Here is a 16,922-nt window from a genome sequence, read left to right on the forward strand (position 1 = left end):
TCCAAATCCAAGACAGAAAGAGTTGGTGGGACCCACCTTCTTCCAAATATACTAACAGTCACAAATATACAAAGAAGTGAAACAAAACAAACGAACACTCCGAACAGAAGAAACACTATCATTACCATGATATTTGTGTTTGTTCTGTGGCTCTTTCTCTTTCTCTCTCCTCTCTCTCTCTCTCTAACCCAAGACGGCCTTTTCCTCCTTGAAGCCCGGCGCCGCCTCTCCGACCCGGAAAACGCCCTCTCCTCGTGGGACGCCTCCGCCGCCACCCCATGTCGGTGGCGCGGAGTCTCCTGCCACCCTCTCACCGCCGCCGTCGCCGCCGTCAACCTCTCAAACCTCGGCCTCTCCGGCCCCTTCCCCGCCGTGCTCTGCCGCCTCCCCTCCCTCTCCGCCCTCACTCTCTCCTTCAACCTCATCAACTCCACCCTCGCCGACGCCGCCGCATGCAGCCGCCTCCGCCACCTCGACCTCTCCCAAAACAACCTCGTCGGCCCCATTCCGCCGTCCCTCGCCGCCATCACCCCCCTCCGCCACATCGACCTCTCCGGCAACAACCTCACCGGCGACATTCCGGCGAGCCTTGGAGAACTCCCTCACCTCGAATCCCTCTTCATTGTGAGCAACCTTCTCAGCGGAACCATCCCCTCCTCTCTCGGAAACCTCGCTTCGCTTAAACACCTTCAACTCGCTTATAACCCTTTCTCGCCTAGTCGAATACCGAGTCAACTCGGCAACCTCACCGAACTCGAAACGCTCTTTCTCGCTGGCTGCAACCTTGTGGGACCCATTCCTGAGTCTCTCAGTAACCTCGTTGGCTTAACGAACCTCGACTTGTCGCAGAATAGCCTCACCGGTTTCGTTCCACGGTGGCTCACGCGCCTCAAGCGCGTGAACCAAATCGAGCTTTATAAAAACAACCTCTCTGGGGACTTGCCCGAAGGAATGTCGAACATGACGAGTTTGAAATTCTTCGACGCGTCGAGTAACGAGTTGACTGGGACGATTCCCGCCGAGTTGTGCGAGTTGCCACTCGCGTCGTTGAACTTATATGAGAACAAACTCGAAGGCTCTTTGCCGAGGGTTATTGCGCGTTCTCCCAATCTTTATGAACTCAAATTGTTTAGCAACAAACTCGTTGGGACGTTGCCGAGTGATTTGGGGAGTAACTCGCCGTTGAACCACATCGATGTTTCGTTTAACTCGTTTTCCGGGGAGATTCCGGCGAACCTCTGTCGGCGGGGGGAGTTTGAGGAGCTGCTCCTGATATACAATTCGTTTTCCGGGGAAATTCCGGCGAGTCTCGGGGGTTGCAAGAGTTTGAAGAGGGTTCGGTTGAGGAACAATAACCTCTCTGGAAGTGTTCCTGATGGGTTCTGGGGTTTGCCCCATTTGTATTTGCTTGAGCTTTTGGATAATTCTCTTTCTGGGCACATTTCCAAGGCTATTTCTGGTGCTTACAATTTGTCAAATTTGTTGCTTTCGAATAACCGGTTTTCTGGGTCGATTCCTAAGGAAATTGGGTTGTTGGATAGCCTTGTGGAGTTTGCTGCTAGTAATAATAATTTTTCGGGTTGGATTCCGGGGAGTATGAAGAAGTTGAGCCAGTTGGTTAATGTTGATCTTAGTTATAATCAGCTTTCTGGAGAGCTTTTTGGTGGAATTGGTGAATGGAGTAAGGTCACTGACATTAATCTGTCAAATAATAGGTTAAATGGAAGTGTTCCAAGTGAATTAGGAAGCTTGCCTTTGCTTAATTATCTTGATCTTTCTTGGAACAATTTCTCTGGGGAGATTCCGTTGCATTTGCAGAATTTGAAGCTTTCTGAGTTGAATTTGTCTTACAACCAGCTTTCTGGGGATATTCCTCCCCTTTATGCCAATGACAAGTATAAGACGAGTTTTATAGGGAATCCTGGCCTCTGTGGTCATCTTTTTGGGCTTTCTGATTGTTCTGGTAAGAGTAGGAATTGGAGGTATAAGTGGATTTTGGGGTCCATGTTTGTGTTTGCTGGAGTTGTGTTCATTATCGGGGTGGCATGGTTTTACTTTAGGTTCAAGAAGGTGAAGAAACCGAAGAAAAGGTTCAGCACTTCGAGGTGGAAGTCGTTTCACAAGCTTGGGTTTAGTGAGTTTGAGGTTGGTAAATTACTGAGTGAGGACAATGTGATAGGAAGTGGAGCATCTGGGAAGGTGTATAAGGTGGTGTTGAGCAATGGTGAGGTGGTGGCTGTGAAGAAATTGTGTGGAGCACCTAGGAATGTTGATGAAAGAGTTGGTTCGGGGAAAGATGAATTTGATGCAGAAGTTGAGACGCTGGGGAGGATTAGGCACAAGAATATTGTGAGGTTGTGGTGTTGCTGCAACAGTGGGGATCACAGGCTTTTGGTATATGAATACATGCCAAATGGGAGCTTGGCTAATTTGTTAAAGGATAGAAAGAAGAGCTTGTTGGATTGGCCAACCAGGCATAAAATTGCTCTTGATGCTGCTGAGGGGCTTTCTTATTTGCACCATGACTGTGTCCCTCCCATTGTTCATAGAGATGTCAAATCCAACAACATTTTGGTGGATGGGGAGTTTGTGGCAAAAGTTGCAGATTTTGGAGTTGCCAAAATGGTTACTGGACTCAGCCAAGGGACACAAACAATGTCTGGGATTGCAGGATCTTATGGCTACATTGCACCAGGTTTGTGAAATTAAGTTAAGAAGAGCATTCCAATTAAATTCTTAAATTAACAACATGGCACATGAAAGCTTAAACTGTGTGCATTAGTTCATGTTTGTGCTTTGCTTCTATTTGTCTCCATGGTACTATTTCATTGTTTCTGTCTAGATAGAAATGAAATTGACTTAGTTTACAAAGGTAAAACTACATCCAATAATCAAAATTGAAGTTTTACCTTGATAATATATGTATACAGGATTTCATTAAATGTTAATGTGTATTATTGAGGTAAAACTACAACAACTTTTTTCCTACAAACTTCTGCAATATGCATGTTTTTCTTAACATTTGCTACTTCATTGATTGCAGAATACGCTTATACTCTGAGGGTTAATGAGAAGTGTGATATATATAGCTTTGGCGTGGTCATTTTGGAGTTGGTAACTGGAAGACCCCCTATTGACCCAGAAGAGTATGGTGAGAATGATTTGGTGAAATGGGTTTCCTCTGCATTGGAACATGAAGGACTGGATCATGTGATTGATCCTACATTGGACTCCAAATACAGGGAAGAAATCAACAAGGTATTGAGTATAGGGCTTCATTGTACCACTTTCGTTCCAACAGCTCGCCCTACAATGAGAAAAGTGGTTAAAATGCTTCAGGAAGCAACTTCAGTTACCAAATGTAAGGGTGAAATACCATGTTACAATGAAGGCCCGTCTCATAGTATCAGTGAAGTGTAGTTAATAGTTAAATTGAACAATGTGCTCAGAAATGCTCAACTTTTTCTATTGCGTAGTGAGAAGGGTGAAACATTGAAGATATCAACAACTTAGTATCATAATACATAGTATAGGAGACTGACTAGAATCGCTTTTGTTTCGGGGGATAGTACTTAGATTTTGCAGCAATTGTAAGAAATCCTTGGGGGAGCTAAAAGGTTGTGTTATATACATTACATAGAGTAGTAACATGCCAAATTATTGAGTAACTTGTAATGTTTGGTAAGAAATTTTGTAACATGAGAAAGTTATTAATCAAAACGAAATGGTAAGGCGAAAACTTGTGAAATTTTAAATATGTTAAACTAAAAGAGTCGGTCTAAAAATAATTACACAAATTATTTTTGTAATGTTTTACTAATTTTTATCTAATGATTTTCAAGTAAATCTATAATCCATTCAATTCATAGATTAGTCAAAATTTAAAATGACTATCAAATACTAAAAATCATAAACAAAACAAAAAAGAAAAAGAAAAGTAAAATAGTATTAATGTTTAAGACAATCATTAAATTTAAATCGACTGAATTTTATAAAATTGACTCGTAAAATGAATATTATTTCTTATTTATATATTATTGTAATATTATCTTTAGTTAATATACATCTCTCCTTCTAATAAGAAGTGATTTAAAAATAATAAATTAATGTATTTCTATTATTTTTTTATTTTTATTTTTCTGCATACTAATTTGTTTTATTTATAAACTCTCGCTTTTATATATATATATATAGTGAAAAATTGCAATTTTCAGACAAATATATCTTATGAATAGTGATAAAGGATCATATTTTTTTAACTTTTGACTAAAATGTCACATCTTATAACTTTTGGTGAAAAAAGAATTTTTTTTTTAATGAAAGAATACATACTTTCATTTAAGGATATGACATTTTTCACTTACATATTTTCATGAATAAATGTATCTTTTCATGAAAAAACACTTGCTTTTATAAAAAAAAAATAATACAACTTTTCATATCTATACATTTTAATAAAAAGATACATGTATATTCATCTTTTAATACCTATACATTTTAATGGATAGATACATATATTCATGAAAAGAATCATTTTAAAAATCTTTCAGGCAGCTTTCTTGTTTTCACATATACATTTTATTAAGACTATTTCTCACCCCTCCAACTATCTCAAAATTGCCAACTCAAACAGTATACTACTTTCTCATACTCTCTCAATTTTTTTAATTTAATCTCTACTACCTCTTTTTCCTTATTTTTGCAATTTATAAAAATATATAAAGATATAAAACGCCCCTTTTTTCTATAAAATAACATAGGGGTAAGTGAAACGATCACATTGAGTATAATGTAACAAATTTGTTGAACACAAATTAATTGAACTTTACATATATTTGGGACAGAAAATAATAGCAAGTTTTACATAATTCAAAATAAATAGGTCATCGATGCATATATTTTGATAATTAAAAACACATATTCAACATTTTAATAATAGAAGACCAAGTTAGACTAGTTAAAAAAAACAATACAGAGCCAAAAATAATAATTTGGCCTTATAATCATTAACTTTTAATTCTAATTATCTATATGGTACCTATAACAAAATTTTCAAAATTTTCATACAAAATTTGAATGAGGTGTAAACATAAATGGTAAATTGCATTTCCCAAAAACGAAAAAAAAATGGTTTGCATGATTACAACAGCATATGTCGTTGGCATCAAGTTGTTGACTTGTTTCATAAGAAGTCTCAAGTCTAAAAATTCTTATCTATTAGGACTTCCATTCATATATTATTTATAGTTCAAAAATGTTTTTTCCCTTAAATTTAAGAAGAATTTATTTTTATTCTTTAAATTTAAAATAGTTATTTTTAATCTTTATAATTTTAAAAAAATCTTATTTTTGTTTATTAAGTTACTAATAATATATCTGAATATGATATATTGAGATAATTATACAACATTAATTGAATTTAATGTAATATTTTTACCAACTGAAATATCGGTAGATAAATTTTATGTAAAAGTATTTGATTGATTTCCTATTAAAATTTGATTAAAATGATTAAAATAAGATTTTTTGAAATTACAAGAACTAAAATAATAAATTCATATTTAACAAACTAAAAATCTTCAAAGAGAATGGTAATTAATTTTAGTCTTACTTAAAATCTTGCCTTATCCTAACTTAAATTTTATGTAACCAAAACAAATGATAAGAATCGAAAGAACAGTAAAAAATTGCGAAGAATTTAAAATTAGCTTTTTTCTTTTTACGATAACTAAAATGAGACAAAGACATATTTAGATGAATTAAAAAAATATATCTAAGTCTTTCTTTTTTATTTTATACATTATTAGTATTTTTTTTCCAAATGTTTAAATAATATTGTAATTTTTAAGTTTAAGATATAATCTCGATGTTAGTACGATAAGGAGGGAGGTAACATTAATTTGTTAATAACACCAGAGGACAAGCCCAAGGATTAAGATCGGGCTTATCTTTTTTCATATCGGGCTTTTAATTTCTGGGCCTATCTCTCTCTCTCTCTCTCTACAGAGGGGCCTATTTATCTTAAGGTTGGGCTTTTAATTTTTAACGGCGCAAAAATATAATTAACCACAAATATAATTATCAATTTTCTTAATGACAGAAAACAACTATGGTCAAATCTTTAATTAGCTAAACCACACGTGTACCAACCCCTTTTGATATTTAATTCGAATAATAGGAAATAAAATGTGGAGCCCCTAACAGCTATTCTCCTGCGATCTTAGGAGATCAAAAGGATGCATATATGGACTTAATAAGGCTTAAATGTGATTGTGTTATTTAGTATTTAGTATTTACACTAATCCTAATCGTTGAAGTGCTTTTAGGAATTAGAATAATGCATGAGTGCAAAAAGAAGGGAAATATTACGTCAAAATGAAATCCCAAGCGTGTAGTTTAGTGGTAGGAGTTAATTCACACTTAAGTAAGGTCAGAGTTCAAATCCTGTCATGTGTATGCAGCCGCATTAAATCTTGGAGCGAGCTATCCTACCCCTTAAGATGCCTCTAACGTAACGAGGAGATTAGTCACTGCTATCGACAGTGGATATTCCATGACGAAAAAAAGAGAGTCAAAATGCTAATAATTAATTACAATAGTATATACAACATTTATTATTATTATATAACTATCTTTCTATTATTTCATTTATTACATTTGAAACTTCTTTATTTTCTTTATTTCTCTTTTTATTGTAAAATTTGTTATATAAATAAGAGTTTTGAAAGAGAAATTGGGACACAATCGAAAAGGGTTGATGCTCGATAATACTGGCATGGTACTAATTAAATACGTTCACCCGTAGCCTGGAAGTTTATGCTTTTTAATGATTGTAGGGGGTTCTATAATTGGAAATAATAAGGACGTCAAATAATCACCAACTTTAACAATGACTGAAAAATTCAGTATTATTATATGAGTCCCTTATGTTAACTCTTGTTCATGGTACACGTTTGGTTGATACACTATATATAGCACGAAGCTAAAAGCTAATTAAGATAGGTTTAACTATTACTAGTATACATAATTTCTTAGGTATCTTGGTTACATCTCATGTTATAGATTCTAATTGAATAATGTACAACAAACACACATTAAATTAATTACTGATAGTTGAACTTTTAGGTAATTATATATCTACACTAATAAATAATTTTAGTAGTGTAATATATAATCAATTAATTTGAATCATAACATTAGCATGACATATTATTTGTCTAGATACATAATATTTATACTAACAATACTTTAAAATAAAATATATTAATGAAAACAAACTAAACGATTACTAAAGGTGTGTTTGGAAAAAAGTTACATTCAACTTAACTTACTTTTAATCGAATGAAACAAAAGAGTTACTTTTTTTTTTTGTGTATTGGAATGTGTAAAAATCCGATGAATGAATTTCAAATGATAAACCAAACACACACTAACACGGTTAGAAAAGTATCATTTTCCTACGAATTTTCCTGAAAAAAATATTCGCAGAAATTTTTTTACAAATTTTCCTGCAAATTATGGAGAACTTACACAGTGTCTCTCTCTAACTTGTTTTTATTGTTCCGTCTCCTCTCTCCGTCTTTGAAGTTTCTTTGTAAGTAATGAAAGCCTATGGCCCAATCATACTACCTGTTTATTATAACATCTTAGTAAATTCATTACTCTATGAAGCTTTTTTTTTTAGTCATTGAAACAGGACCAATTTTACTGATTTCTATTCCAAGAAACTATCTTTAATAAGTCAGTAATATACCTTCTAAATCTTCCAGATTTAGAAAGAAAGTAGCGCAAATCTTCAAGATTTTAAGACAAAAGAAAAGAAAAGAAAAGAACTATATCTGATCGGGTTTTTCTTGCTTTTGCCAGGCACCTACTAAAAATGTTTACGTGAATACCCTGCCGTCAAGCTTCTTCGAAGTTTTTCCTTTCATATGGAGAAGTATATTGAGCATTCCTCCCCATATTCATTGGATAATGATTGGGTTATGTTTTGCTTTTCTTAAAGTTCAGGCGGATAAATTAATTGCTCAATTCGGTCTTGACATTGGGAAACACTGGATCAACACTGCTGAACTTGGATAAAATATATGATAAATTCATTCTGGAAATTATTGATGCGACTTCGATAATAGTTTACTATACGCTGATTTGGTTGCTAGTCGGTTCACTAGATCCTATATATCAGATTATTGTTTTGCTAAAGTTAATTTTTGGACCATTGTATTACATTCCATCTTTGGCAGCCAAAGCATCCGGGCTTAGTGTGAGCTGTGGCTTCTTCAACCTTCCTCTGATTTGGTTTATAACATTAGCAGTTATGGTCCTATCCCTCGTCATTAATTTCCTTGTAACGTTGCTCATCTATTTTAACAAGTATTGTACGTGTGCGTGTGCAAGTGCAGGGAGACCCAAAATGCCTAAAATGGAAGAAACTTGACCTAAATTGGAGGAACCTCACGATATGGAACTTTTTCCTATTACTGTTAATGTAGAGTTATAGTTTAATTATTGTTTAAGATTATTTTTCGAATTAGTCCAGATTTATATTTAACAAACTTGATTTTAAGTTTGTTAAATTTGGAAGAACTTCAAGATATGGAAATTTTTCCACATTACTGTTACATGCTAATACAAATTCAACTTGTGTCTTAAATATAAATAGAGGTTTTGACTTAAAAATTGTGAAACATGATTTAAAAATACTAAATATTCTCTCAATCATATTTCTTAAAGATACATAATGTAAATAAAAAAAACTTCATTTTCATTTTTATTTTGAGGATTAATAAGTATTTCAATATTAAATTTTATTAAAAATAGATAGTTAAAATTTAATAATTTAAAAATGTTAATAATGGATAATATTTAATAATATAAAAATCATTTTTAAATATTTAATAATTAAAAAATAAATATTGATAAATTATACAACAATGGATAGATAAAAAAATAGGAGAAGAAGAAGAAGAAATAAATGAGAGAAATGAATGAAAAGAAAAAGAAAAAAAAAAGATAAAGAAGAAAGAGAAAGAGAAGTGAGAAAGAGAAAAAAAATGAGACAAAGAAGGAGAAGAGATAAATAAGAGATGAATAAAAAGAAGAAAAAAAAATGAGATAAAGAAGAAAATAAGAGAAAAACAAGAATGACAAGAGAGAAGGAGGGAAAAAAATATGAGAGAAGTAAAAAAGATGCAAGAAAAGTTTTGAAAGAGATTAAAAAAAAATAGAAATAGAAGAGCAAAAAGTCATGCGAAATGTCAAAGATTTTTGTGATATTGTTTGATGTAAATTATACTAACAAGTCTCATAAAATCTAATATTCAAAATAATTCAATGAAATCACTATAAATTTTAATATCAACGGATTTTTTTAAGAAAAAAAACTTAATTGAATACTACCAATTTTGATGGATTTTTAAAAAATTTCTAATTATTTTAATTGAATATCAATAGATTTTTATGGACTCTTAAAAAAATTTTAATTATCTTGATTGAATATCACATTACTTTTTTATATTAAAAAAAGTTTTGATTGAATACCACAAAACTTTTTTATAATAAAAAAGTCTTTTAAAATTCATTGAAATATTAATCCAATACACTCCTTTAAAAGAAATTTAATTGTCCTAATTAAATAGCACATGAATTTTTGATACTATAAAAGGTATTGATTGAATATCACAAGATTTTTTTTATTACAATTTTTTGAAATCTCAATCCAATGTATCTCCTAAGTTGTGATTGATTATCTAAATAAATAATAATTTATAATATATTGAATAATATTAAATTAAAAACAATATGATAGATCTAAGATTATTTAATTCAAAATTTTAATGATAAAAAACAAGACATGAAGTGTGTATTATATTAAAGCCAAGTAAATGAACAATAACTCAAGTTACTTGATTAGTGCTATGATAATTCTTAAATTAATAAATTCAAACCTTTTGAAGCAAAATATGCATAAAATTTACAAACTTTATATACGGACAATAAATATCCTAATAAAATAGATTATGCATATGAGTATAAAAATACTCTATCATGATATTTAACCTATAACCTTAATTAATTTATTTTTCATTGTGAAATAATTCTTTTGTTACATTGGATGGGATAATAATATAATATGACTACTCCCAGACATGTAATTCATATATAAATTCATAAATTAATCATTTATCATAATTTACATTAGAAACACAAACACTCATTATTCATAATATGAGATCGATGTAAATTATGTATAAATCTAAGAACATAAAACTTGTCTATGTTAGAAATCATAGTGATAACTCAAATAATGAATAATATAAGATACAATATTATAGTATGTCTGAGTAAAGTTTAAAAAGAATTGCGTACCCGAAATCATTGAATGATTCATTCTTGTTGGTCTTGAACAACGTGAGAGAAGACTGCTTTCTCCCTGGTAGAAGGTGAAAAGATAAAAGACAGAAAATGTATTTCTCCCTATAAGTAGAGACCAAGGACCTTTCAACGGGCTACCCAATAGTCCAACCCATCATGGACCATTCATCAGAAGCCCAATATACATTACCCATAAATTAATAACAATGTGCAATATAATTGATATTAGTGTTAGAAAAGAATGGCACAATCCAAGAGGGGGGGGTGAATTGGATTCTATGACCCTTTAAAAATTTCAGAGTATTTAGGATCTTTATTTCACTAAAACTTTTCTAAGACTGAATTTTCAATGAAGTTTCTTTAAAGATTTGTTATAGAAGAATGAATTTTATATGCTTTCTTGATTACAAAATAATGAGGTTCAAATGTAATGCTTTAATTCAGTTTAAACCAACAATATTCATGAACACATGCTAATTAAGAATCATCTTCTTTAATGTACAATCAAGATATTATTCAAAGTAAAAGATAAGGGTAGAAGAAGATTGCACAAGTATTTTATCCTGGTTCAACCACTCCACATGTGACCTACATCCAGTCCTTAATCAGAACCTGATCAAGATTTCTTCCACTATCTCAATGAAGAAGGTTTACAAGCATACCACACATGCATATACTTCAAAACTAAAGATAACCACTTTCTTGACCCCAAGAAAGCACTCCTTGTAGAAACCCACTATAAGAATCCTTACCACTTGAGAAACCCTTCTCAAGATTTTACAAGTATTCACAAGAATTAAGGAACGAATTCACCTGGAATTCAGAAGCAAATCTTAATCTTCCCCTTTCAAGAATGTGATGATGATGATGATCCTTTCTCAAAGTTTTTCACAAACGTTTTTTTTCTTGGATTCACAAAGAAAACTCTCCAAGATTGTCACAAAGACTCCACAAAAACGCTTTTCTAAATTTGATTCTCAATTCTAACTCTGTTCTGAAGTTTCAAAAAGTTCAAACTATTTATAAAAGTTTCAGACCCAGATAATCAATTATTTTAAAGAATAATCGATTATTTTGTTCTTCAGATTTTCTAGAAACCAACCAAGAACAATATAATCGATTATTTTGCTGGAAAATCGATTATTCCAGAGAGTTATTTCTGGGATAATCGATTATTTTGCAAATAATCGATTATTGCAGCAAGGCCTCCCATTTTTCCTATTGCTGGAATAATCGATTATATTTAATGATAATCGATTATTTTGAGTTAGTTTTCAAAACTTCGTTTTAAGTCTCAAAATAACTTTTTGGTTAAAACCCTATTTTGGTCCCTTATAATCTTTTTTTTGTTTCAATTTAGTCCCTCATTAATTTTTGGTCTCAATTTGGTCCTAAATTAATTAATTGGTTTCAATTTAGTCCTAAATTAATTAATTGGTTTCAATGTGGGACTTTCCGTCCAAATTGCTTTAACGGTGTTAACTTTTGGCCACGTGGACGCCACGTAGATGCATACGTGGCATCCACGTGGATGAGAATTTTTTTGAAAACACCTGGACGCAGAACGGCCCGTTCTGAAACTGGAACGGGCCGTTCTAGTTACAAAATTAAAACACCACCAATGAAGCAGAACGGGCCGTTCTGAAATCAGAACGGGCCGTTCTGCTTTCAAAACGGGCCGTTCTGGTTTCAGAACGGCCTGTTCCAGAACTGTGAATAAAATATTTTTTACTTAATTGTGTTTTTGATATTATAATTATGCAATTTTGATCTCTAAGGTTTTCATTGAGTAATTTCAGTCCTTAAAAGATTATAATTGTGTAATTTTAGTCTCACAATTGAACAATTTTAATCTCTCAAATATCATAATTGTGGAATTTTAGTCTTTCTCATTAAAAATTTAATAATTTTAAAATTTTAATATATATATATATATATATAATGTTTAAAACTATATAATTGTTTGTTTATTTAAATTAACGTATATTATTTTTTTTAATGTATCAAATGATATATATTTACTATTACTAAATAAATAAAATTTATATATTATTAGTATTTTAATATTACTGATAAATTAATATCAATAATATTTTTACCCTTTTTTATAAATAAACTAATAATTTGATAAATATAACTTAATATATATATATTAATATACTTTTACAAAAATATAAATATATAAGATCAGATATATATTTCTAATTAATATACTTATATTTTTGTAAAAGTATATTAATATATAACAAGTTATATTTATCAAATTATTAGTTTATCTATAAATATATTGATAATATTATTGATATAATATCAAAAATTATAATATACGTTAATTTGAATAGATAAATAATTATTTAATTTTAAAACATTATATATATATATATTAAAATTATTAATTTTTAATAGGAGAAACAAAAATCATACTATTATGATATTTGAGGGACTAAAATTGTTCAATTAAAATTGAAGGACCAAAATCGCGCAATTGCAATTCTTTAAGGACCAAAATTATGCAATTAAAATCTTGGAGATCACAAAACTGCACAATTGTAATACTTGAGGGATAAAAAATGCAATTAAACCAATATTCTTAATTAATTTTATTAAAAAATATAATAATTAATAAGATAAAAGGAATATCACTTTATAATTTTTTGCAACTTATTTAAGATTAAAGGAATAAAATGATAAAAATTAATAAGATAAACATAATAAAATAAAATATAAAAAAATATTAATATATTTATTTTATTGGATATAATAACATAATTAAAATATAATTAATAATATATATTTTATAAAATTATTAATATTTTATATATAAAAAAATAAAATAAAACCGGAACGGCCCGTTCTGAAACTGGAACGGGCCGTTCTGGTGCATTTTGGGTGTGTTAATTTTGCACTTGGAACGGGCCGTTCCGGATGCAAAATTAACACACTAAAAGTGCACCCAGAACGGCCCGTTCCGGTTTCAGAATGGGCTGTTCTGGGTCCAGGTGTTTTCAAAAAAATTCTCATCCACATGGATGCCACGTATGCATCTACGTGGCGTCCACGTGACCAAAAGTTAACACTGTTAAAGCAATTTGGACGGAAAGTCCCACATTGAAACCAATTAATTAATTTAGGACTAAATTGAAACCAATTAATTAATTTGGGACCAAATTGAGACCAAAAATTAATAAGGGACTAAATTGAAACAAAAAAAGATTATAAGGGACCAAAATAAGGTTTTAACCTAACTTTTTAGTCCCTTTAACTCATCATCATACACTCTCTAATCAGTTTAGATATAGATTTAGCTTATGCACACAACACACACAACAAATAAGCTCATTCAAAACAATTTATATACTAATCCCTATTACATAGCACTTTCTTTGACTTTGTTTTTGTCTTCTAAGTTGTTGTTGTTTGTTGTTGTCCTTGACACGCATTTTTTGATCATCAAAACTCTTTTAAGCTTCAGAGATAATCTTGATCTCATCAAGTTCAGGCTCTCCTAAGCTCAACAATTAGCATATAAATATAATTTATTAATTGTTAATCCATAATAATAATAATAAAATAAAGAATAATTATATAAATATAACATTCTCCCACTTGAATAACATTAATCAATAAATTAAATATACCAATTACAACACAAACACATATATCAATTAACAATATAAGAAATATAAACATGAACCACAAAGATAGTATCTGATAGGGATACATACCTTATGCTTATATTTCATATATAATGGATAATGAAAAACATAATAAATATGTGATCCCAAACATGGTCTAAGCAATTTTATATGCTAAAAGAGATGTAATAAAAATGACGTCATTGATAAATTTACATCTCATGAAAATCATAATAATAAAAATGTAAATTTTAGATTCCCACTAACCTAATACATCAAAAAACTTAACCACACTCATATGAGTTACATGATTTTGAAAAACTCCAATAGCTAAACATTTAGTCAATGAATCTGCTAACATATTTTCTATAACAATATGCTCAATTCGAGTATGAAAATCCAAAACTTTATCTCTAATAAACAAAATTTTTATATCAAAATGTTTTGAACGAGTAGAACTTCTATTGTTTTGAAAGAAATGCATAGCAGTAATATTGACGCAATATGTCACAAGTGGCCTAGAAATACTTTCAACAATATGAAAGCTAAAAATCAAATTTTTAAGCCACACAGTTTGACAAGTAACCTCATAACAAGAGACATACTCTGCCTCCATGGTAGAAGTAGTTGTAAGAGTGTGTTTAACACTCTTCCAAGAAATAACTCCTCTTGCCATCATAAAAAAATTGTAAGTAGATTTTTGGTCGTTAGGGCAAAAAGCAAAAATCAGAATCAGAATAAAAAATGAGCTGAAGTTGATTAGAATTCTTATAGGTCAACATATGATCCTTGGTTCCGTGCAAATATCTAAAGACCTTTTTAACGGCTTTCCAATGACCCAAACCTGGGTCGCTCAAGTATTTCCCTAAAGTATTAACAACAAAAACAATATTAGGACGAGTACAAACTTGAGTATACATCAAACTACTAACATCGAAAGCTTATGAGACCAAGTTTATGCTTTTTAATGATTGAAGGGGGTTCTATAATTGGAAATAATAAGGACGTCAAATAATCACCAACTTTAACAATGACTGAAAAATTCAGTATTATTATATGAGTCCCTTATGTTAACTCTTGTTCATGGTACACGTTTGGTTGATACACTATATATAGCACGAAGCTAAAAGCTAATTAAGATAGGTTTAACTATTACTAGTATACATAATTTCTTAGGTATCTTGGTTACATCTCATGTTATAGATTCTAATTGAATAATGTACAACAAACACACATTAAATTAATTACTGATAGTTGAACTTTTAGGGAATTATATATCTACACTAATAAATAATTTTAGTAGTGTAATATATAATCAATTAATTTGAATCATAACATTAGCATGACATATTATTTGTGTAGATACATAATATTTATACTAACAATACTTTAAAATAAAATATATTAATGAAAACAAACTAAACGATTACTAAAGATGTGTTTGGAAAAAAGTTACGTTCAACATAACTTGCTTTTAATCGAATGTGACAAAAGAGTTACTTTTCTTTTTGGTGCATTGAAATGTGTAAAAATTCGTTGAATGAATTTCAAATAATAAACCAAACACACACTAACATAGTTAGAAAAGTGTCATTTTCTTGTGAATTTTCCTGCAAAAAAATATTCGTAGAAATTTTTGGGAATTTATTTGCGAAAAATAATTTACAGATATTTCTTACAAATTTTGCTACAACTTTAATAATCATAGAATTTTTTTTTTTGCAGAAAATTTTCCTGCGAATTTTTTTCGCAGGAAAATTTTCTACGAATTTTAAAATTCGCAATATATTATCTATGAAGGTATTACCTGTAGATAAAATTTTACAAAAAAATATGTAAGAACAACGTATCTTGTGAATTTTTCATCAAAATTTATAGAAAAAATTGTATATAATAAGAAAAATTCTAGTAATGTAATCATTAGTAAATAGAACTTCTTGTTGTCGTGTGTTATATAAGAACTTGATATGTGTTATTTATAGAGATTTGTTTTTTTAGCTTGGACTTATTATTATTTGTAGTTGTAAATTGCAAAAATAAAAAATTGACGCAGATCAAATAGTATTTAATTACATTAATATCTTTTAATTAAATATGAAAAAAAATATTTTTTAAGTTTATAAATTAGTACAACTTTTAATTAAATTACTGTATTACACATTCAGTTATAATGTGCAATATTAGTCAATAACTAATAATTTAATAGTGAAATTACAGAATGAATGAAAAACATAAATATTTCGTCACTTTTTTCCTGCAATTTATGACTATTAAGTCATAACACTGCTGTTAAGATGAAGTAGAAGATCAGACTCTCATATGCATTCACACGGCAAAATCTGCCCCCTATTCAAAACACTTATCATTGCAAAGAAAATTACAATTCAACCAATTGACCAGAAATCTTTATTTATTTATTTATTTTTACAATCAAGTTGCATTTGTGTGTAGTAGTTGGACAGATTTAATTATAAAGAGTATAGATAAGATATAAGAAAAATAAGATTATCACCACATCTTATGCATATTTGGTAAAAGTTATTTTTGTAAGAAAAATTATTTTTCTTTTATAAAATTATCTCAATGGAATTCCTCCCAAAAAAAATAATCTCAATGAAAATTTAATTTTATAAGATTTTAAATATTAAATAAATTAATCTAAATGAATATTAAATCCATGCAAAATACTGAAATAGACTAAATGAGGGGTCACCAAAGTGGGCATAATTATTTTCACCTAGATATACAAATGCCTGAATATGGATCGTAACTCAACAACTGCCAGCACATAAACAAACGTAGGGACAGTACTTCCAATCTTAGGGAAACTCATTAATTTACAAAAATCTGTCTTGTTCATCTAGACAAATCAATTGTGTAGAATGAACTTGAGAAGTAAAGATCTTATTGGCG

The 16,922-nt window shown here is 30.2% G+C and overlaps 1 protein-coding gene across 1 annotated transcript; it reads left to right on the top strand.

Annotated features, from left to right (window-relative positions):
* Positions 1-3,508, top strand: LOC109805711 (receptor-like protein kinase HSL1). The gene is made up of 2 exons (XM_029272874.2): positions 1-2,695; positions 3,044-3,508. The coding sequence occupies exons 1-2, from the start codon at positions 127-129 to the stop codon at positions 3,418-3,420; spliced, it is 2,946 nt and encodes a 981-aa protein (XP_029128707.2). The 5' UTR covers positions 1-126; the 3' UTR covers positions 3,421-3,508.
* The last annotated feature ends 13,414 nt before the right edge of the window (positions 3,509-16,922 follow it).

This window comes from Cajanus cajan, chromosome 8 (genome assembly GCF_000230855.2).
Source record: "Cajanus cajan strain Asha chromosome 8, NIPB_CcT2T_4, whole genome shotgun sequence".
NCBI lineage: Eukaryota > Viridiplantae > Streptophyta > Magnoliopsida > Fabales > Fabaceae > Cajanus > Cajanus cajan.